Source organism: Oryzias latipes, chromosome 23 (genome assembly GCF_002234675.1).
Source record: "Oryzias latipes chromosome 23, ASM223467v1".
In the NCBI taxonomy this organism is placed as follows: Eukaryota; Metazoa; Chordata; class Actinopteri; order Beloniformes; family Adrianichthyidae; genus Oryzias; species Oryzias latipes.
In genome coordinates this window covers 22,514,655-22,535,759 of record NC_019881.2, presented here as the reverse complement: position 1 = coordinate 22,535,759, position 21,105 = coordinate 22,514,655, and the positions used below count along the sequence as shown (strand labels likewise).

Below are 21,105 nucleotides of genomic sequence, written 5' to 3'. Positions count from 1 at the left end.
GATTGTGGAGGGACTGTAGATCAATACAGACTATAGAGTTTCTCCCTTATGTTTTTGAATGCTGGTGTTATCAAGGTTAAAGTGTGCTGTGGCTCAAAAAAGGTTGAAAAACACTGATCTAACACTAGAAATATTCAACCAGGAAGGATTCATTATAAATAGCCTTTTTTCCCAGAATGCTTCAGCTTGTAGATTTCAATCTGAATTTTCCACTTCAGGGAAAACCGTCCGCTCCTTTTTCTGACTAAACAGGTCAAAAATAATCCGACTTTCCTTTTATTAAGTTTAAACCGAGCCTCCGTTTATGTTTTTATGTATTTGTATCTCCTGCCTTCTATGGTGCCTTAAATGCTGCGTTTTTATTTTTTTACTGTTTTTATCCTCGTTGGTGGAAACATAACCAGTGACCCTCAAAGGAAATGTTTTTTTTTTTTTAGATTTAGGACTTAAAACTGAGGAGTCTTTGGTTTGGAAACAGAACTCTTCTTCTCTCCTGGTTTTTGAGGCCAAAACAAGATTTGAGGAAACATTTTTGTGAAAGTTCTTCCATTTTTCTGCCAGACGTTCCCCCCACAGACTCGTTGGTCTTGTCACCTGGGAATGGAAATGTGTCCACTTTGCCCCGTTCCTGTGGGGTGGGGGCATCATTTCCATCATCATTTATCTATTTCTCATCCAGTTACTCAGTGACTGGCGGGGTCGGCCAGAGTTCAGCTGTTACGACGTTCTAAGCTTCCATCTGCAGCCGTTCCTCAGAATCCACATCATTACGTCAAGTTTGTGCAAATGTTGTTTGATCGGCACTTTTCCCTGTTTTTCTGCAGCGCCTGTAATAATTGGAGCACATGAATGAAACGGTGGAGAATCCATGTGGATCCAGAGTGACAAATTCATGAAAAAACAACACTTTTTTTCCGTTGTATCTTGTAACGTAAGTTTTAGAAGAATCAGCAGACGTACATCTTTTTGATATCCTTGGCAGCGAAGGTTTTTGATAACCACGCCCACATTCCTAATATGGTCGCATCATATTTCATATCATTTTGTTCAGCTTGAGCCAACAATATACTGTTAAAAAATCCTAGAAGAGGCGGTTCCTCACGTTATGATGTCACAATGTGAGAAGCCCCTCATTGTTGTGGATTGGAAGGGGCTGGTGCTCAGAGAGCAGGTTTTTAGAGGAAGACTCAGAAATGTTTTTGTGAGGAATCATCATTAGAATCCACTTATCCACTTGGGTTGGAATCTAAGATAGCACAAGGGTTAAGCTTGAAAATCTGCATCTCCAGACGTCTGGGCAGTCATCTTATTATTGTGCTATCTTAGATGACCCCCCCCCCCTTCCATTGACGTGTTCTCCCTACCATGACAAAGGTGGATAAAGGTGGAACGATTTCATATAATCCATGGACACCAGTGAAGATCACAAATCATTGAAGAAAAAAGGTTCAGCGCACTGTCTAGTGGGTCTAGATGACCCCACTCCCAACGATAAAGGGCCTAGGATAGCACAAGGGTTACTACAGATTCATTTGTACTTTGATCTCTGGGAAGTTCTGACAGTGAAAATGTGTTCCATCCGTCACTCAGGCAGGTTGTTGTGTTCAAAAGCAGAAACTGTACAGAGTTTAGAGTCACAGTTAAAGTCTGACAGTTTAGTTTCAGAACAAAATTCATGGAATTCTGCCAAAAAGTCTTTGTTTTTTCTCTTTTTCGGGGGGGGGGGGGTACCATGTTGGATCTAATAAAGTCATGAAAAATCAAATGTTTTTTTTTTCTTAGTTTCTTACTGTTGCTTTGTGTTTATTTGATTTATTTATAAAATATTTTGAATTGATTTTTAGAATTTCTTTTGCTTCCATGGGTTTTTACATAGATTACGTCTGGATTTCTCTTTGTGTGGTGTTCAACAGTTTCCTTTAATGATTTATTTGCAGTTTATTTTGTCAGCTAACTTTGGTCCTAATTTTACTAAATGTTTGGTAAACTCTCTAGTCATATCCTGAATATTGTTTCACATCTCGTTTTGACCAACTAAAAAGTCTAATTTGTGTCAAAATTGATCTTTTTTGTTTGTTTCTACCTTACTTATGAATCAAACCATCACAGAGAGCGATTGTAAAAATGTTAATGCTGACCTTTGAGGCTAATATTATAGAAAATAAGGTAACACTGCCACCTTGTGTTGAAGTTGAGAACTACACAGATTCATATACAGTGATCCCTCGCTATAACACGGTTTACTTTTCACGGTTTGGCTACTTCACGGATTTGCATCGTCCATTATGTTCTGCATTCTGATTGGCTAAAAAGTCACTCTGCTTCTTCTCTACCTGTGCGTCAATAACGTTGCAGTTTAATATGTACACGTGCGTATAACAGCTCGCCAAATTTAGATCATGTATGTGCAAATTCTCTTGATGGTGGCATGTCGGTGTATAAGGATCTTTTTGCAAAGAAGAAAAAACAGCGACAACTGCCTATCACTATGTTCTTCTCCTGAACAAACACAGCTGCACCGCGGGCTTAACCCTTGGTCTATCCTAAGCACTTTTGGGAGTTGGGTCATCTAGACCCACTAGACAGTGCTCTGAACCTTTGTTCTTCAATGATTTGTGATCTTCACTGGTGTCCATGGATTACATGAAATCTTTCCACCTTTATCCACCTTTATCATGGTAGAGAGAACACGTCAATGCAAGGGGGGGGGGGGGGGGGTCATCTAAGATAGCACAAGGGTTAAGGGTTTTCTAATATTTGCTTTTATTGAACATTTTAACAGAACATATTCTGTCAAAAAAGTTTTTTTTTACTAAAAACCAACAGTTGATCCATTTAGTGGAAACAAACCACAAAGCTTCCGTTGGAAGGAAACAGGTGCTTTACTGCAGCTGAAGTGAACCTGAATGAACAGGAGGAGCAGAAACATTGATGCTTTAATCCTGTGATGAATTCTACATCCTTTATTTTGAAGGACATTCTGAACATGAGCTGTGGCCACGCCTCCTGCTGTCAGCTTTTGGTTATTTTCAGACAATCGTGTTTGGAGGCTTCTTCAAACTTTAGAGCAGAAACTCAACCCTCTAAAGATGAGTGACAGGAAAAATACAACTATCATCTGAACCTGCAAGCAGCGCCGTGAACAGCTGTTTCCTGTCTTGGTGGCGTTTCCGTCACACGGAGCCTTTACCGACAACCACTTCCTCTGCTGAAGCTAACTTCCTGTACAGCTGGGACAGCTCTTCTGGCTGTGGCGCCTTTGACTCTGGCGTGGAGGGAATGTCAAAGTCTGACGAGGCCTGGGACAGCTCCGCTTGCTCTGATTGGTCGGCTACACTGTGGTGGGCGACGGCTTGCTCGGGCCGGAGGATCACCGTGTCCGGTAACAGCGAGTCCAAGTTCTGCGAGGAATGAGCGGAGGTGGAGGCGGATAGGGTCAGGTTGAAGTCTTTGTTTGGAGCTTCTTCTCCATCGCTGAACAGTTCTGGCGTCTGCGAGCCGGTGGCATCTGAGGGGGAGGGGCTTGTGGCAGAGCAGCAGGGCCCCGATTGGCTGTTCTGGCTGTCGGTCAGCGTCCCTGCAGAGAAGAAATCTTCCCACCTCGGCGTCTCAGACGGACCGCCCTGTTGGCTTTCTTGCTCCGTCTTTGCATCTCCTTTGCCCTCCTCTTCATCATCATCGTCTTCACCGTTGGACTCGGTGCAGTCAAAGTAGTTCTGTGGGGCAGATGGCGTGCTGTCGACCGTGAGAGGCAATGCCGCCGAGGCAGGGGGCGCTGTTCCCCCAGGGATGTCCTCTAAAGTCCACAAAAGAGAACATTTGACCAAAAGGATCACGGCGCCCTCTGGTGGTTAAAGCAGGAATGCAGTTTTCATAAAGCAGCTAAATCCTTCCACTTCCTCAACGCCGCTTTAAGCAGAGAAGGCGATGGAAACGCTTCAGACGTCTGCGTTCAAAACTCTGGCGTTTTCACGCTAACTGTTTTCAGGCTCTTCGCACAAAACGCAGACGCTAAAGTTCAACCAGGAGGATTCGGTAATGACGTATGGATGGCGTCCCTGTTAATTCACGGAAGTGAAAACTCTGATCAGAGTATGCTAAACGCGCGTTCAAGAGCGACACGGTGAGGACGCAGCATCACAGATTGGGTAAGGTATGAATAAAGTTTTAATAAAATAAAAACCCAAAATGAACTTCGGCATTAAATGGATTCAGAAAAGTTTCTTTTATCCAGATTGAGGAGGAGAAAACTCTAAGGAGATGCAGTTTGAGGTTTTCTGAGATTTGATCGTCTAAACTCAGAAACACGACTTTTTATCAGGATATTAAAGCAAATCCTAGTCAAAGCTGAAGTTCTGTCCAAACGTTGAGCAGCTTCGTTTCATACAAACAAGCTGAAATCAGATAAACTCACCTTTCTCCGCCTCCTGGTTCAGCGCCGTCCGCTTCCTGACCGGTTCCAGGTCCAAACCTTCAAAAAGCTCGTCGTCGCTCTCAGAGTCTGAACGGCAGAAGAAAATCTTTCCGTCTCTCCAGGCGGACACAAACTTTCCTCAGGTGTTCGGTGTTCTGGGCGGTTGGTCTTACCGCCGACCGGCCGCCGCACCGCGCCGCGCTTCAGCACTCCCAGAGGTTTGTAGACGAAGGCCGAAGGATCGGAGCGGCTCCGACACATCAGGCTCAACCTGGAGAACAGAACAAAGCCCGTTCTTTCCAGCAGGTCGTGTTCAAGTCGTGTTCTAGAGTCCAAGTTGGCTCACAGCTGCGTGACCTCCGTCTCAGAGCGACCAAGCGGGACGACGTTGGGATAAATGTTCACGGGTTTGAGGTACGCCAAGAAGTCTTTCAACTGAAAAACAAAATACGGTTTCTTTACCAGTAAATGAAACCTGAACATTTCAGGAGCTTTTCTCTTTGTAGAACTAAAACAGCAAAAAGACGTCGTTCAGAAGCGGAACTTACCTCCGAATAGGAGGAGTGGAAGCTGAAACAGGCTCTGTAGGAACTGGATCCTGTTCTGGAAAAGAAAGAAATCAAGTTCTGATTGAAAAAAACCATCAGGAGAGGAAGACGGAGGTAAAAACATCACAGAAGAAGATCCTCTGATGGGACCACTGTTAGCGTTCAGCCGGTATTTTTGGACTCTTGTGTTTCCTCTGATCCAGTTCACTGGTTCTGATTCTTCCAGGCCGGACGTCTGCAGCCTGAGGCTCTGGAGTCTCTTTTCCCGTCTGGTTAAAGGAAAAAGCTTTTCATTTGAAAAAGTCGTGCATTTTTTGGATTAACGGTGTGTCAAACAAAACAGCCAAAGTCCTGACTACATTACCCATGATGCTCCAACAATCCATCAAGCTGTGCTAGTTTACCGAGCACCATGTTCCACAGAAAATGACTTTGACTTCACTAAACAACCAGATTTTCCATTTTGGAAAAAGAATGTAAGGCTTTTAAGTTTGGCTTAAGGCGGAAAAATCTGTTCCGGGTAACTTGGTTAGCTCTGGTTTAATTTTAGTTAGGTGAAAAGAACTGCTGCAGGGAGAGGATTGTTTTTTATTTTGAAAGGCAGTCGTAAACCTGTCAAAGTTCCTACTTAGAAAAGAGTTTTTTCTTTATGTTTAGATTTTATTTATGCAAAAAAACAAAAGTCTATTTATAATTAACATCAATAGGTGTTTATTTTCTGAAGGGGGAAATCAGACTTATTGGCTCCTGCTGGGTTGTCAGTAAAAACGGGACCTAAATGTCTGAGCTCCGGTTTAGACCGACGTCCTGCTGCTGCTTTCCTACAACCGTCCCGCAGAGCCGCCGCCGCACTCACCTAATGATGACGTTGGTCCTCTTGGTCCTCTCTCCGAACCACATGGTGGAAGGTTTGATGCTGATGATGCGGAGGGGGGTCCCGTCGGCCGCCGAGCATCCACACGGCAGCCGGTTCCCCTGGAAAAACTCTTCATCCTGAACGCAAACGAGAGAACAAAACCACTTTTCCAAGAGTTAAGACTTATTTAGGAAAATGTCTTTTCTGTGTGGATTAGATTTAGGTAAATGAAGGCCAACATCTGTTGCCATGGCAACAAACATCCAGATTCTGCCCCAAACTAAGAGGTGGACGGACCTTTGGGTGGCGGCAGGCGTGAATGCGGGCGCTGCGGTCCGTTGTCACGTAGCTCAGGATCTCCGGCATCTTCTTGAACATGGCCAGACTGTTGACGTGGATCTGCAGGAGACGTCCAGGAGTTCAGCGGTCCGAGTTTCTGGGGAAGCAGACGTCCCGCCGGCTCACCTGTGTGCCGAACTCTTCTCCCAGGTTGGTGAACAGGTACTCGTATCCGTACGCAGCTTTGCAGTTGAGCCAGACCACGTGATACGGACTCTGGCTGATCCAGTTCCCCACCAGCTCCGAGATGCCCTTCAGACAGACCTCCTGCAAAAACAAACACCTGAGCTTCCATCAGGAGTTTCAGAAGACTAAAGCTCAGCAGACAGAAGCAGCCGACCGATCGTTCCATCCGTCGACTAAATCAACTCTTCATGTCTGAAATTCCTTCCAAAAACCTCAAAGATTTCATCTCTGCGGGCAAATGGAGTAATAATGATAAATAATAATAATCCATTCATTTAAAGCACCTTTCATGAAACCCAGGGACACTTTATAAAACAAGGGTTAAAAATAGACACTAAAAGCACAATAAATATAAAAGACAATGAGGGGTTTGGAGGCGGCGGCTCACCCGTGACGGTATCTGGTAGAAGCGCGGGTCGTAGAAGGTGGAGTCCACATAAACGCTCTGAATGTCCTTCACCCTGAAAGAAGCGGCGTTACAGACAAACCGGCCTCTCTGTCCGGGTTCTGCTGCAGGGCGTCCACCGACCTGCTTCCCGAGTGCAGGAGCTCCATCCTCGCCACGTCTCCCACGGCCAGCCGGAAGTCCCCCGTGTACAGCACGTTTCCACGGCAACCCTCAAACAGGAACCTGGAAGCAACGCCGCTTCTGTCAGCTGCTTATTCTGCTTTTACTGTGAAATGCACGAAACCTACGGGGATATTTTGCCCTCGGTTTTGTCTGTCAGGGAGGAAACCCACAGCTGGATCACATTTCGGTGGAAACACCAAAAGAGTTCCAGGATACAATTTTCCAGATCAAATCCTGGAAACACACCTTTCCTTTTTGACATACAAAGGAGATCTAAACTTTGCCAAAAAATTCTTTCTTTTTAGTCAGGTACTAGGCATGTCGGGGAGTTTTTGAGTTTGTGTCACGTTTGCTCAAAGGCTCAGGAAGAAAGAAGAATTGTTTAGAAAATGTAAAAGCAATCTGGTCCTTCGGCGCAGAACAGCTGTGGCACTGACTAGGGCTATCCTTTCATCCCAGAAGGGGAAATGTGTTTGTCTCAAACGTTTCCGGCTGAATTCAGGAGATTTCCCAAAGGCTTCACTCACATGACGGAGCCGGGACAGTGACCCGCAGGGAGCAGCGTCACCACCACCTCTTCTTTCTGACCCACACAGAGCAGAAAACAGCAGCCGTCCGCATTATGCTCAGGTATAAAGATGGAGGCCGCACAGACGGACGGGAGCTTCCGTCGTCCTCACCTCTCCGGACGCTTCGTCCACCAGGGAAATCTGAGTCGGGCTCTCCAGCTCCAGAGGAACCTGAACAGACGGAAGACAGAAAACAGCAGCATTCAGTTCACGCTGTGGGTTTTCGGTAAACGTTAGAAAGTGAAGCAGGCGGACTGACGATGTATTCCTCCCAGAAAGAGTATTTCTGGTTGTTGAGCAGCAGTTCTTTGGTGACAAAGGAGCAGTACAGGCGGACGGTGCGACTGCAGAAAACAAAACAGCACAGCTGTCATTCTTTTACTGCTTTTAGTAAAAGAACTTTGTTAAACATCAGCAATTTTATGTTTTGAGGCAATGAGATGAAGTCATTTCTGTTTAGTTTAGTTTTGAATTCAATTCATACACTTTAAAAAAATATATTATTTAACAAATAAATAATAAACATTATAAACAAGACTTAATTATCAATTTTGTCCTCGTTTAAAAAAACAAAAAAAAGAAACAAGACGTGAAACATTAATGTGATTTTAAAAATGAATCCACTAAAATGTAAACTAAACTTTACGGTCCAAATTGAAAACTCCAAATTATAAATCTTCACAGCCAAATCTTCTGGGCTAAAACACCAAAAAGCTCCAAAGCCGAAGTTCCTCCACTTGGTTCAAATGTTTATTTGAGGAACCTGATGAAAACAAGGCGCAGAACATCTAAAATTACTATAAATCCCTGAATTTATTGTTTTTAAAACATGTAAATTTAAACAACACTGCAGATTAAACATGTAGTTAGTCAGAAATGTGAGTCCTTGCATTTTCCTTAAAGAAGGTTTCTAGAGACAACCTGACAGAACTTTCACAGAACATTCTTGGATTTAGTCCAGAACTAAAATGTCAGAAGACCTTTGACTTTGTAAGATAGAGGTTATTTCAAATAAATATTTGATCTTTCAGGGGCGTATAAAGTTTGTTTTATTAAAAAATAAAATTACTAGTAGGAGCTGATGCTGATTTGTTTATACAGCATCATGTGAGATCTTGGTTCTTCTCTATAAGAAAACAAACAAAAGAATCTGACGTCAAAGCATCAGAATCTGTGTTGACCCGGCAGAGAAAAGTGCATTCTGGTTCCTTCTTTTTAGATGTTGTTCGGTCATCTTGAATGGAAGTTTTTTTTTTTTTTTTAAAGATCTTTGTGCTTTAGTTTCCCTCCAAAACCTAAATCTAAACAATTTATTACAAAGTCCTTCATTTATCTTTTAGAACTTATTTAAATCATTTAAAGGTCGATTTCAACTTCAAGTTTAATATGTTTATTTCTGCAGTTTTTGTTTATGATCTTAAATTCTGACACTTAAGTTATCTTATTCCTTTAAATGTTCATCCTAAAATCTAATCAGCTCTCATTGTTTGTTTGTTTTATTGTCAATAAAGTTTGATTTAAATTTACATAAATGATCTTCCTATACACGCGCTGCCTGACTAAACAGTGTTTGGTGTTAAAATAATTTTATCTATAGAAAAATAATAATAATAAATTATGTATTTATTAATTTTTAGTTTTATGTCAAGCAGATAATAGTTGTATTGTTATAGATTTGGATGACGTGCTGCTGAACTCTACCTAACTTTCCAGATTAGAGGCTAAATTTACCTGAACTGCAGTTTCCTCTTCAGCAGAGGTCCTTTCAGTCCCTTCATATGATCTGGAAACAACAAAAAGAACAATAAAACCGTGACAGGCGGGTTAGCTTTGCCGCTGTTGTTTTGTTCTTCACCTTTGTGACAGTGCGACAGAAAGTAGGCACGCGCGTGGAGGTTCTCTCTGTCGAACCGGTCCAGAGAAACGGTGGGATACTCCTTCATTCGACCCGCGAACGAACTCATCTTTAGACCCCAGAGTTTCACCAAAAAAAAGAAGAAAAAAATCAACACTGCAACATTCCTGCTGTTTGTATGTCCCGCCTACGGAAATGAGCTCTTCTTCGGTCTTTTGCGGATTCCTTGTTTCATACCGCCACCTGCTGGTTGAAAGAAATATTACTCCCACACTGCCTCTTTTTGGGGGGCGGGAGATTTCAACAATAAAAACATTTAAAATAATATTTTGCCATTACACCAGTGACGTGCGGTGAGGTTAATGGCTGGTGAGGCACTGACGTCATCAGTCAGATTTACAAACATATGAAACATACTGAGTAACTTATTCACCATTTGATTAACAACAGTTAACGTGTTTTGTTTAAAACATCATTTCAACATGTTTTTTTCATATACAAACTGCAGCATAGAAAAAAGCACAAACCTTATTATCGTCTTACCTTTACTTGTAATTAAAGTCCATACGCCGCTCCTTCTGAAGAAAATGACTTGCCGCTTGCTATCACTTCTTCTAGTATTTTTCAGCGTCATAATCTCAGGGCTCACCGGCGCCCCCTAACATGAGGCACGAGAACTGCTGGCCTCACCCAGCGGCTTTTTTGCCGGCGTTTAGCGCTCAGCACAAGAAACACGTTCCTCACACAGGGCCGGCCCTGGGGCCTCATTTATAAACGTTGCGTCCGCACAAAAGAAGGCGTACACCACTCTCCACGCAATAATTGAGATTTATAAAAAGCAAACTTGACGGGAAAATGTGCGGTCCTTCACGCAAGCTCTGACCCAGGCGTACGCACAAAAACGGGTGAAATGAGAAACGGCGACACCGTCGGCAGATGGAAGAAACACGTGAAAGTGAAAATGACAATCCTGCCTCTATGGAGAGAAATTAGACTCAGTCGGATTTGTGCGTGCGTAATTCTTGATTTGTGCGTAAATTAGGATTTGTGCGTGATTTGTTACTCACATAATATGTTTTGTGTATAAGTTAAAAAAATATAAAATGAAAAAAATACAAAATGCAATTTACGTATGCACAAATTAAGATTACAACAGCTTGAAACTACTTACACACACACACATCTTTAAAAAAACACGCACGAATCCCTTGTTACGCACACACGAAGCCAAAGTTACGCACGGATCTACCGTGAGACTGTTTTCACGTCTCACAATTTCGTCCGTAAGTGCTGCGTTTAAATACCAGTGGAATGCTCGGTCATTAGAATTTTCCTATCAGCCTTCCCTTCTAAACGTATCCAGACAATGACTCAATCAATACATGAAGACAGTAGATGTTAGTGTTGAACATAGAGGCTACTTACTTCGGGGCGTTGACCACCGAGATGGGCCGCCATTCTTCCCGTGACTCTCTCAGTCTGACTGCCTTTGATTTTTCCGGAAGAAAAAAAAAAGTGCCCCCTACTGGTCGTTCCTGTTACGCATTTTGTATCAATTCGGTGTCTCGGAGAATAATATACTTTTAATATATGTATTAGCGTTTAAAAGTGAACGTCATATTCTCATATAATAATTTTTATTTTCCTTTAAAGTTTTTTTAAGCCCTGCTACACCCACTGAAGGCGATGGAGCGCCAGACGTTTTTTTGCCTCGACTTTGATGTCCGACCATTTCTTTCATTTCTTTTTTATTTCGGCCACGGTCCGAGGTTGTGAGGCTACAGCATTGACGGCGTCTGCCACCGTTTGCCGCTCACGTGCCTTTTTGGCATTAGTAATGCCCACACTGTGCCCTCCAAACAACACTTTTCTCCTCTTTCCACCTCGCCAACGATAACTTCTACTTCACATTGAGTGAAGTTACGTTTTTTTTGATTTCCTCCCTGTGTTTGCCGTGGTTTCCCAATCAATGAATATTAATTTGTGGGCGTTTCACGGACTATTTATGGGCAACTGTGGGCGTGTCATGAAGCCGCAAAAGCTGCGCAGCATTAAGAATTGGTTTTGATTTATTAAGGGAAAGATGCGTTGGATGTGCGTGCGCACGGTTTTATAAATCTGAATATTTCTGTGCGTACGCACGTCCCATGTTTCATCCATACGCCACTTCTGACGCAAATCCTACACAAAGTTTTATAAATGCGGCCCCAGGTCTTCCGAAGGCCCTAAGCAAAATTTAATTTGTGGGCCCTCTAACTTATCAGCAGCACCAACAAAATGCAACTGTAATATAAATGAGATCTCTCTGTTACTACATTTTGTGAATGTATTATTGTTGCTGCTGAAGAACTGAATACAGTTTATTGCTTGCATGTTGGATGCACATTTAGTGGTGCCAAAAAAAATTAAAAGTGAAAAGAAAAAAATATGAATGAAAAATGTATATAGATATATATTTTTTAATGTAACATTAGGCACTCAACAAATGACATTCACAAAACTCCAACTTATTAAAAACAGCAACTTAATAGCAAATCAAATAACGATAAAACAATCCAAAATAAAGAACACAACAGCTCAATGAGGGGGGATTTTGGAAAGTCAGAGTCTTTATCCGTCTGAAAAGGACCTCTTTGCACCAATTCAATTCTTACTGGATGAGAGATCTGAGCGATTTCCTCTCAGAGACAGTCCACTCTCCAACTGGACCTTATAAGACCGTGGAACACCTCCTCTTGCACGTGTCATTGTTGTCTCCAGTTTCCTGTGGAAGCATCTCTAAGACGTACCTTGTCTCCTGGCTTTAGGAAAGGCAGATGTTTAGCCATACAGCCGCTTTTCTTCACCTTCATTTCTTCTTTTGCCTTCCTGACTTTGTGTGCAGCCTTTGGGGTCAACAAGTCTTCATGTACTGCTGGGTTGGAGTGAATGCGCCTTCCCATCAGCATCTGAGCTGAGGTGTACTCCGGTAGATCAGAAGACTTTTTTGACAGTCATCTCTGTCGTGTCTTCACTGTTTTTACTGAGCTTTCCGCTAAGCCATTGGACTTTGGATAGTTTAGACTTGATGTTACGTGTCTAAACCCCCAATCTTTAGCAAAGTCAGCAAACTCACTGCTGGAAAGCTGCGGTCCATTGTCTGAAAACAGCTCACAAGGAACACCGCGTCTGGCAAACACACACTTCAGGAAACTAATCACTGCTTTACTTGATGTTGACTGCAGCGCTCCGACTTCAGGATAGTTTGAAAAGTAGTCTGTTACCACCAAGTAACTTTTACCATAACAGTCAAACAAATCAGTTCCAACCTTATAATAAAGTTTTTTGTGTGGAACTGGGTGAGACATCAGCGGCTCCCCTTGTTGTTTCGCCCTGTAAGTGCGGCAAAGTTCACATGAAGCTGTCGTCTGGCTGATGTCTGGCTAGTACATTACATCCCTTGCTCTGCGTTCACTCTTGACCTCTCCAAGGTGACCTTCATGTATCTTTTGAAGCATCTGCTTGCGCAGGGAGGTTGGAATGACAAACTTGCTTCCTTTTAACACCATGTCATCCACCACTGTGAGCTCTGCTCTGCAGTTCCAGAAATCTTGTATTTTTAAAGGGCATTCTTTTTTGTTTTCAGGCCATCCTTTGAGTATTGTTCTTTTCAGTTCTTTGATGGTTTCATCTGCATTTGTCTCTGTTCGTATTTGTTCTGTTCGGTCAGCAGTTACCGGCAGAGATGTCAGAATCATGTCCACATATGCTTGTATTTCTGCACCTTTTCCACTGTCTTCTTTTTCGTCTTTGTCCACTACTCTAGACAAAGTGTCGGCTGTGTACATGTACTTTCCTTTTGTGTACATCATGTGCACGTCATATTTTTGCAGCCTGATTAACATCCACTGTTTCCTTACAGGACAATTACTCAGTGCTTTGGACATGATTGACACCAGTGGTTTATGGTCGGTTTCCACTTCAAACGTTTGGCCATAGACATATTGATGGAACCGCTCACATGCGTATATGCTGGCTAATAGTTTCTACTAACTGCAACGCTGGCTGTTTTTGGTCAATAAATAAGAGCAAATGTGACTTTGGGAACTTTAAAAAAAAAAATAGTGGTAAAAGAAGACCCGTTTTTTTTAAAATGACTTCTACATAATCTTTGCTTGCAAGATTAATTGTAAAATGATCCAAGAAACAGAAACAGTGATGTTTGTTTACTGCTAAATTAACCAGAAAGTTGACAGAAAACCTTTAGAGCACAACATTCATGATTATTCAATATTATTTCTTTCAAAGTCATGGTTTTTATTCATATACTTATGGTTGGTTTGTATTTCTTGTTTAAAAAAATTATAATTTATTAAGATGCATTGTTTTAATTTTCATACATCCGGTTCAAAGACAAACACCAGCATAACACATTTAACTGCTAAGAAATGTGGTTTGATGTGTGAATCGTTGATCTTGATTCCTGAATTGAATCAGATCTTTTCCTAATTATTGACTACCAGCTACCAGAAACTAACTTGATTCACCTCCAGTTAACACAAAAACATTGCCTAGAAATGACTTCAAATGATGGTAGTAATGTATAGATGTGGGGCTTTCTGCTCTTTCTTCAGGGAAGTGCAGGTGGACTGGCATTCTGTGTCTAGTAACTTCAATGGCTCTGGATGCTGAGCAACATTCACCTTTAAATGACAGCTATTAAGTCCTCCAAAGACGATGGAAGTCATTTTTATAACAAATTGTTTTGCAGGAACATGTGTCAGTGGTTCAGGACATGAAGCTGGATCCTGCTCACATGTTCCAACTTTATCTGCAGCAAACTGAAAGTTTGAAGAAGCTGAACATTCCCTCATATTTCCCTGACTTGAATACTTGGGATGTGTCTGCTGAGCTCCTCATCAAACACACGGCTGAGTCTGAGCCGACTGATCAGAAGATCAAGACTGAGGAAACTTCCTTTGTAAAGTTGATAAATGTTACATTTATTCATTTTCGAATCTGGGTTTCCGCATTGTCTACGATGTCCTCCACCCGTCCGGATTTATTTTCTTCTATGGATCTGGATGGTTCGTTGATGCATGCCTCTCCCATTATGTCATCTCTCGCTTTTGTACAGCGTGTACTTTATTCATTCTTTGGTTGATGACTATGTTTGTTCAGTGATTGGGCCACCTGAAATCTGCTGTGGCTTTGGTCCCACAGTCATCCGTTCATCTTGTGTTCTTGTTCCGGGTAGTTCGATCCTGGGCCCGTGTTCCTGTTCTGGATATTCATGTCTTGCGTTTTTGGACTTTCCTTCTCAATGCTTGGAAGGGTTTTGTTGTAATGATGACTGTCGTGTCTTCAGTCTCCCTCCACTTGTTCGTCTGTGGCTGCGCCCTCTGATTTAGGGTAGAAAGATTTATGAAGAGCGGTGTGTGTACGTCAGAACATGCCAGAATCCACAGCTCTAATGGTTTTTAGGGGATCGTGTGGTTATGAGAATTTAGCCATGGAGATTATATTAAGGCTCTTTAAAACGTGAGATGATAGTCTTATGTGTCATCGGTTGTCTTGGTTGGTGTTTAAATAACACCATGAGCAAATTAACCCTGACCGTAGAAACTTCATCATTTATGCTCTCAAGCTTAGTTCAAGAGTTAATTCTTGTGTCCACAAGCCAGTCTTCTATCTGCCCTGTTTAAGCAGATGACACTCGGCTACATGCATCTACATTTAGAGGCTTATTATGCTCCGCCTCTAAATTCTTAAGGTTCAGTTTAGCTATCAAAACCTACGATCACTTGTGGATCTCCAGACGCCCTTGGCTAAAATTTCAGCAGTCTGTGTTTTGTTGTCCACCTATTTGAGAACCACTAATATCAAATACGAGAATCAAATTTCATTCGAGCTGCAATCCATTGCTACGTGGGACGTTGACCTTCCTCATCTACAATCTCCTTGGTCCTCGGTTACCCTTCCCATCGCCTGTTTCTCGATGACCTTCTGAAGGTGCGTCCCCCTGGAACTGTCAAAGGTTACTTCTCTTACCATTGGTGTATATAAAATTGGTGTAAAGATATTGTGCAGGTTCTATATTTCACTATCAATTCACTGTTGGAATTTCTGATACTGGTGGTTGCTATGGTGCGATAAATCCACAATGGGACTTTTCCTAAACTTTCTACTAAATTTAACTTTCTCAGATTGTTCTCTAAAAGCATTGTTATTCCATTTATCTCAAGCATTGTAAAAAAAAAAAAAATCAGTTTCTGGGTTATATATATATATATATATATATTCTTTGCTGAGACTAATACTGGTTTTATATTTTATCTATGCATCACATCCTGAGCCTGCGAGCCCCTACTCCCTGGTCTGCTTCTCCGTGTCTGGCGATTGATGACACCCCTGCATTCCTTGATCTGGTGCTGCAACAATGACTGCTCGACGTACCTATTGCTGCACTGAAAGTGAAGGGGCGGTGGACCTCCTCTGCGTTCCAATGACACTTCTGACTTGAATCAATATATGTCAGCAGCAAAATGAATGTAAATTCCTGGATTATAGATGTTTAAAGAAAATTATTGCCAGGTGGAAGCCTCAAAGCCATGTTCCATGACCGTGGTCTGGGACGGCGAGGCACCCGCCCTCGACTGCCACCCAAACCACAATGCACCGCCCCTTTTGAGCTCTCCTATGGGTGGTGGGCCCATGGGAGAGTGGTCCCACGTCACTCCTTCGGGCTGTGCCCGACCGGGGCCCGTGGGAAGAGCCCCGGTCACTAGGCGCTCGCCTGCGAGCCCCAACCCCGGGCCTGGCTCCAGAGTGGGGCCCCGGTGACGCCAATCCGGGCGACGTAATCGGTTCCGTGATATTTCTCTTCATCAGGGGGTACTGAACCGCACAGCTGACAGACGCAGAAGCGCGGAGGAGCAAGCGATCTCTTACGGATTACCTTTCCCAGCTCGGATTATTTGCCTACTGAATATATTTTCCCAAAGAGCTCGGATGGATCTGTGCCAGCTTCTTTGACGGGTGGAATGCGTGTGAGGCGGAGCGGCCTCCCACCAAACGTGTGAGACTGAACACTCATTTCTCCTCCAGAACATTTCTATTTTTTGCTAGCAAAACTGTGGGTTTTTGTATATATTGGGTTTTTGATGTTTGAGTGTTGGGCAAAGTGTTTAATGTACGTTTGTCACGCTCACACAATACACGCCTGCACAACAAACTGTTATGACTTTATTAGAGAGCAGATTGTCTTGATATTTAATGCCCCAGCCGTAGAACGGCGTTGTGACGTTCCCCTCGCTGAATGGAGGGCGAATTGTCACAAAGCAATGCACGGAGCTGATGGGAGTTCCATTTCCATCAGCCACCTGCCTAGAACGCTGCCCTGCTGGTAGAAACGTGTGTCGCAGGCTATGAATGTTGAAATTTAATATTTATTCTACACATTCTTACAGCATTGGAAAACGTTGTGTCTTGTTTTTCCTCCTACATAAACTATATTAAAACAAAAAATATATTACTCTGCCCCATCTTTTTACATTTTCAAACATTTTTGAAAATGCTCCAGGGAGCCACTAGGGCAGCGCTAAAGAGCCGCTCTCTTTCCAAATGAGTTTAAAAACTGATAGAGAACATTTTTTGGACCTGGTGGTGCTTTAAATAGTGCAGAGGGAGTGACTGGTTCAATTCCCGACTCGTGAACAAACAGTCGCTATAAAAGCTGACTCTGCGTGAAGATCCTTCATGGACCAGAACCTCCCTGCTCTGATGCAGATAGAGTAGTGTGGTGGCAGTGTCTCTGTGCTTCCAGTGAGAATGTGCTGGTTCAATTCCCAGTTAGAATAAGGGTCCTTAGGAAGTAGATGTCATAGTCTGTGTCTTTAAACCTGATTGCTGATTTTTGAAACATGTGGAGCGTGTTCAGCTCAAAGGAACAAAGCAACACAGTTCTGCTGTAGACAGATTAGCACAGTGGGAGTGTCTCTGTCCTTGAAGCAGGAGAGTGCAGGTTCAAGTCCTGGCTAGTTGCATCACAACTCATGTTTGGGGTGAGGAAGAGTCAGGGATGCTGAGAAGGGGGGTGGCTTAATCTTTGACAATCAATGACTTCTGTGCTATAAGATAGGTGATGAAGGTTGATGTTAGAGCTACAGCTAAACTGGTAGTGAGACAGGTACCTAGAAGACTAGAACTGACAGGTGGGCTAAACCAACTAGACTGTGTAGATTTTTCTAATACCTAGAAGCAGCAACTAGATGATGATAGTACCTTCACACTACTATACTTTATCTAACTCTAACTTCCCTAAGTTGGTGCTCGTATTATTAATTATTTGTAGAAATATAGCTAAAGCTATAAATGTTGCTATAAATGTTGATGTTAATTAAATTATGTTAATGCTCTATATAAATATAATTAAAATATAAATAAAAGCTTACCTACACCACCATCCATCCCTCACCTGCTGCCACCTCCAGGTGTTGCTCTACCTGTATTGCATCTACAGTATACAGACCCCTCCACACATCCAAGCTGCATTCTGCATGGATCTATCTAAATGCACATCTTCTTCTGGGATCCTCTTCTCCTGGTCCTCCTTCCTCAGGGTGGGGGGGCAAAGATGATGCCCCCTTTTCCTGCCGTCCTGACTCCTCCTAGCCGCAGCTTGAATTGTGAGGTGACTGAACACCTCGATGTTCCTGACTGGGACTTGAACCTGCGCTCTCCCGCTTCAAGGACAGAGACACTCCCACTGTGCTAATCTGTCTACAGCAGAACTCTGGTGCTTTGTTCCTTTGAGCTGATGAGCGGCAAAAACCGACAACAAAAAAACTGAGACGGGGAATTGAACCAGCGCTTCTCTGCTTTGGAGATCAAGTCAGTTCCATCGCACTATTCTGGACATCAGTCAGCACTTTGTCAATCACCATTTTTCCTCCATCTGGTGCTTTCTGGGATTTGAACCAGCACCTTCTTGCTCTACTGTCTCCTTTCATCTCCATCAGTGGAACCTTGAAGCTGAAGTTTGATTGACAGTTGACGACGTCACATCACCAGTTGCTGCTGCTTCACCGGAAGTGTTTTGTTTGTTTTTTTCCTTGGTTCACATCCTGAAAGTGGATCACGGGTGGATGGAGGCTTTGGTGAAGCGTGTGATAGAAACTCGTGTGTTTACTTTGTTCTTTTTCTCCAAGCAGGAACTCTTTCTTTTGCTGATGATGCAGCCATATTACTTTTTTGATGGGAGTATAATCTTCATACGCCGTCAGTAAAATCTCCGACTCCGTCTCACTAAAGTATGGCGCTCTCTATTTAAATACATTTTTTTCCCTGTTAACCAGTTTTCTCATTTTATCATGTTCTTTTTGTGTTACTTTACATGCTGTGGGGGGGGAGGTGCTAATGAGAATGCGCACTGAGACTGCTGCGAGCTCTGGCCGAGGGGGAAAAACACAGAAGAAACTGTAAACTGAAACTTTTGTTTTCTGTTAACCAGGATTGAAAGACATTGACTCAGCATCCAAGCATCACCGGAACACAACGCAGAGCAGAAAACTCTGTTCCAGCAGCACAGCACCGCACCGCAGTGCAGTTACCAACCTGCTAACAGGTTCTGGACCCAGGAGACGCCTGAGACTATAAAGTGTGTTTTCCACTTTTGTGAGGAAGTTGACACCGTGAGCAGACGAACAGCTGATACAAGTCGCTGGTCCCGGCTTCTGTTCGACGGACATGAGATGAACTATGAACTATGGGAAACCAGGTTGTTGGGTCACCTTTGACTACAAGGATTGAAAGACGCCATTCTGAATGCGCCTGACCCTGATGATAATAATAATAATATAATAATAATAAACTTTATTTATATAGCACTTTTCAAAATCAAGATTACAAAGTGCTGTACAAAAATATGGGAGAAAATCAATATTAAAAACAGTTTCCAGTATGGAGAAATAAAACCCAGCACACGATGACGATGAGGATCCAGCTAAAAATGCGGAGGCATGTGCTGAACTGATCCAGTTTCTGGATGACAAGAGCCTGTCGCTGGTGATGGGTGAGGCAGCAGATGACGGCCGCAAGGCGCTACAGATCCTGAGAAACACCTACCAAATTAAAGGAAAGCCTCGTATCATCAGTCTTTATTCTGAACTGACTTCACTGAAAAAGCCGGACAATGAAAGCGTGACAGAATATATAATCGGCGCTGAGACAGCGATCACGGGCTTGAGAAACGCCGGTGAAACCCTGAGCGATGGTCTGCTGGTTGCCATGGTCCTGAAAGGGGCTACCTGAGTCATTCCAAGCATTTCCAATCCATGTGACACAACAGGTGAGACCGTGTCATTTGCAAAGTTTAAAACAAAGCTACGGAGCTGTGAGGACACTGAAAACATGCGTGCGACCGCAGCAGGTGACAACCTGATGAACGCCCGCGTGCACCAGAGGGAGACCTGCCAGCCCAGGTGAGCGAGGAGCAGAGAAGGCGACAAAGGACTTTGTATGCTTCAGATGCGGCCTGTAGGGACACCTGGCCAGAACCTGCCAGCGCAAACTGTGGTGTAGCTTGTGCAAAAGCAACACGCACCGGGACAGCACCTGCAGACGCAGACAGCACCTGCAGACGCAGACAGCACCTGCAGACGCAGACAGCACCTGCAGACGCAGACAGCACCTGCAGACGCAGACAGCGCAGAGGACGAGACGACGCACACAAAGTCTGCAGCGAGCCGATAAACCAGGAGAAGGAGTTCCAGAGTGAGCAGACATTAGATGGTCGACTGTGGAGCAACTTCACATATCAACACTGATCACAGGAAGTTCAGACGTTTTGATGAGAAATTCCAGGCTGGACTACACTGTGTGGTGTGACACCCCCCCCCCCCCCCTCTCACATTGACCTGTTCTCCCTACCATGACAAAGGTGGATAAAGGTGGAAAGATTTCATGTAATCCATGGACACCAGTGAAGATCACAAATCATTGAAGAAAAAAGGTTCAGAGCTCTGTCTAGTGGGTCTAAATGACCCAACTCCCAATGTTAAAGTGCCTAGGATAGAACAAGGGTTACAGTTACCTGAGATGACATCTTCAGTGATGTCAGGAACATCTTGGGATGTGGACGCTGCACCACCTCCAATACTTTTTGAGAGCAGAAGAAACTGTTGGCTGGGAAGAAACTGTGCAAAACATCCTCATTATGTAAAACCAAAACTGCAAAATACAAATTAGAAATAAATGTACCCATTTATAAATAATAAATGTGAACAATAATTTGAGTATAAATGGAAATATACACATTTCTACACTTCTTTATTATTATTTTGTATGTTCATAATTTTAAAATTAGAACATTCATTTTGTTTGTCATTTATAAATGAGAAAATGTATTTCCTGTTTGTATTTGGCAGTTTTGATTCTCCATATTTCATGCTAATGCAAGATTTTAAGACACACTCATCATTGAAAAAGTCAGACTACCTGACTGTCTATAATAGATAAGCAGCAGTTTTTATACTGACTTAAACCGGATAATGCAGATCGCACTAAATATGTGTTAGCAAAACTATTAAACATTAAGATAACGTGAGTTAAAACATTTATCAGCCACCGTTGTGAGTGGCGGTTTTTGATATGGGCAATGTGGGCGGTCGCCCAGGGCGGCACTTCATAGCGGGCGGCATTTGCCGTGCCCGATGCGTTACACATAATGTGCTACTATATTCAAAGAGGAAACTTGGAACTTTTAATTTAAAATTGCTTCAGCTGCCGA

The 21,105-nt window shown here is 43.0% G+C and overlaps 1 protein-coding gene across 1 annotated transcript; it reads right to left on the bottom strand.

The window, feature by feature from the left end:
- Positions 1-2,923: 2,923 nt before the first annotated feature.
- dclre1c (DNA cross-link repair 1C) lies at positions 2,924-9,663 on the bottom strand. The gene is made up of 15 exons (XM_020714175.2): positions 9,339-9,663; positions 9,215-9,266; positions 7,743-7,827; positions 7,595-7,654; positions 7,442-7,497; positions 6,873-6,974; positions 6,732-6,804; positions 6,284-6,424; positions 6,116-6,217; positions 5,819-5,955; positions 4,963-5,017; positions 4,761-4,849; positions 4,588-4,685; positions 4,415-4,501; positions 2,924-3,796 (listed from the first exon to the last, which is right to left on the bottom strand). The coding sequence occupies exons 1-15, from the start codon at positions 9,445-9,447 to the stop codon at positions 3,174-3,176; spliced, it is 1,869 nt and encodes a 622-aa protein (XP_020569834.2). The 5' UTR covers positions 9,448-9,663; the 3' UTR covers positions 2,924-3,173.
- Between the last annotated feature and the right edge of the window lie 11,442 nt (positions 9,664-21,105).

Coding starts and splice junctions, on each gene's coding strand:
- dclre1c (XM_020714175.2), bottom strand. CDS start 9,447: ATGAGTTCGTTCGCGGGTCGAATGAAGGAGTATCCCACCGTTTCTCTG. Junction 7,498..7,594: donor TGGACGAAGCGTCCGGAGAG/GTGAGGACGACG, acceptor TGTGTGGGTCAG/AAAGAAGAGGTGGTGGTGAC. Junction 5,956..6,115: donor ACGCCTGCCGCCACCCAAAG/GTCCGTCCACCT, acceptor GTTTGCGTTCAG/GATGAAGAGTTTTTCCAGGG.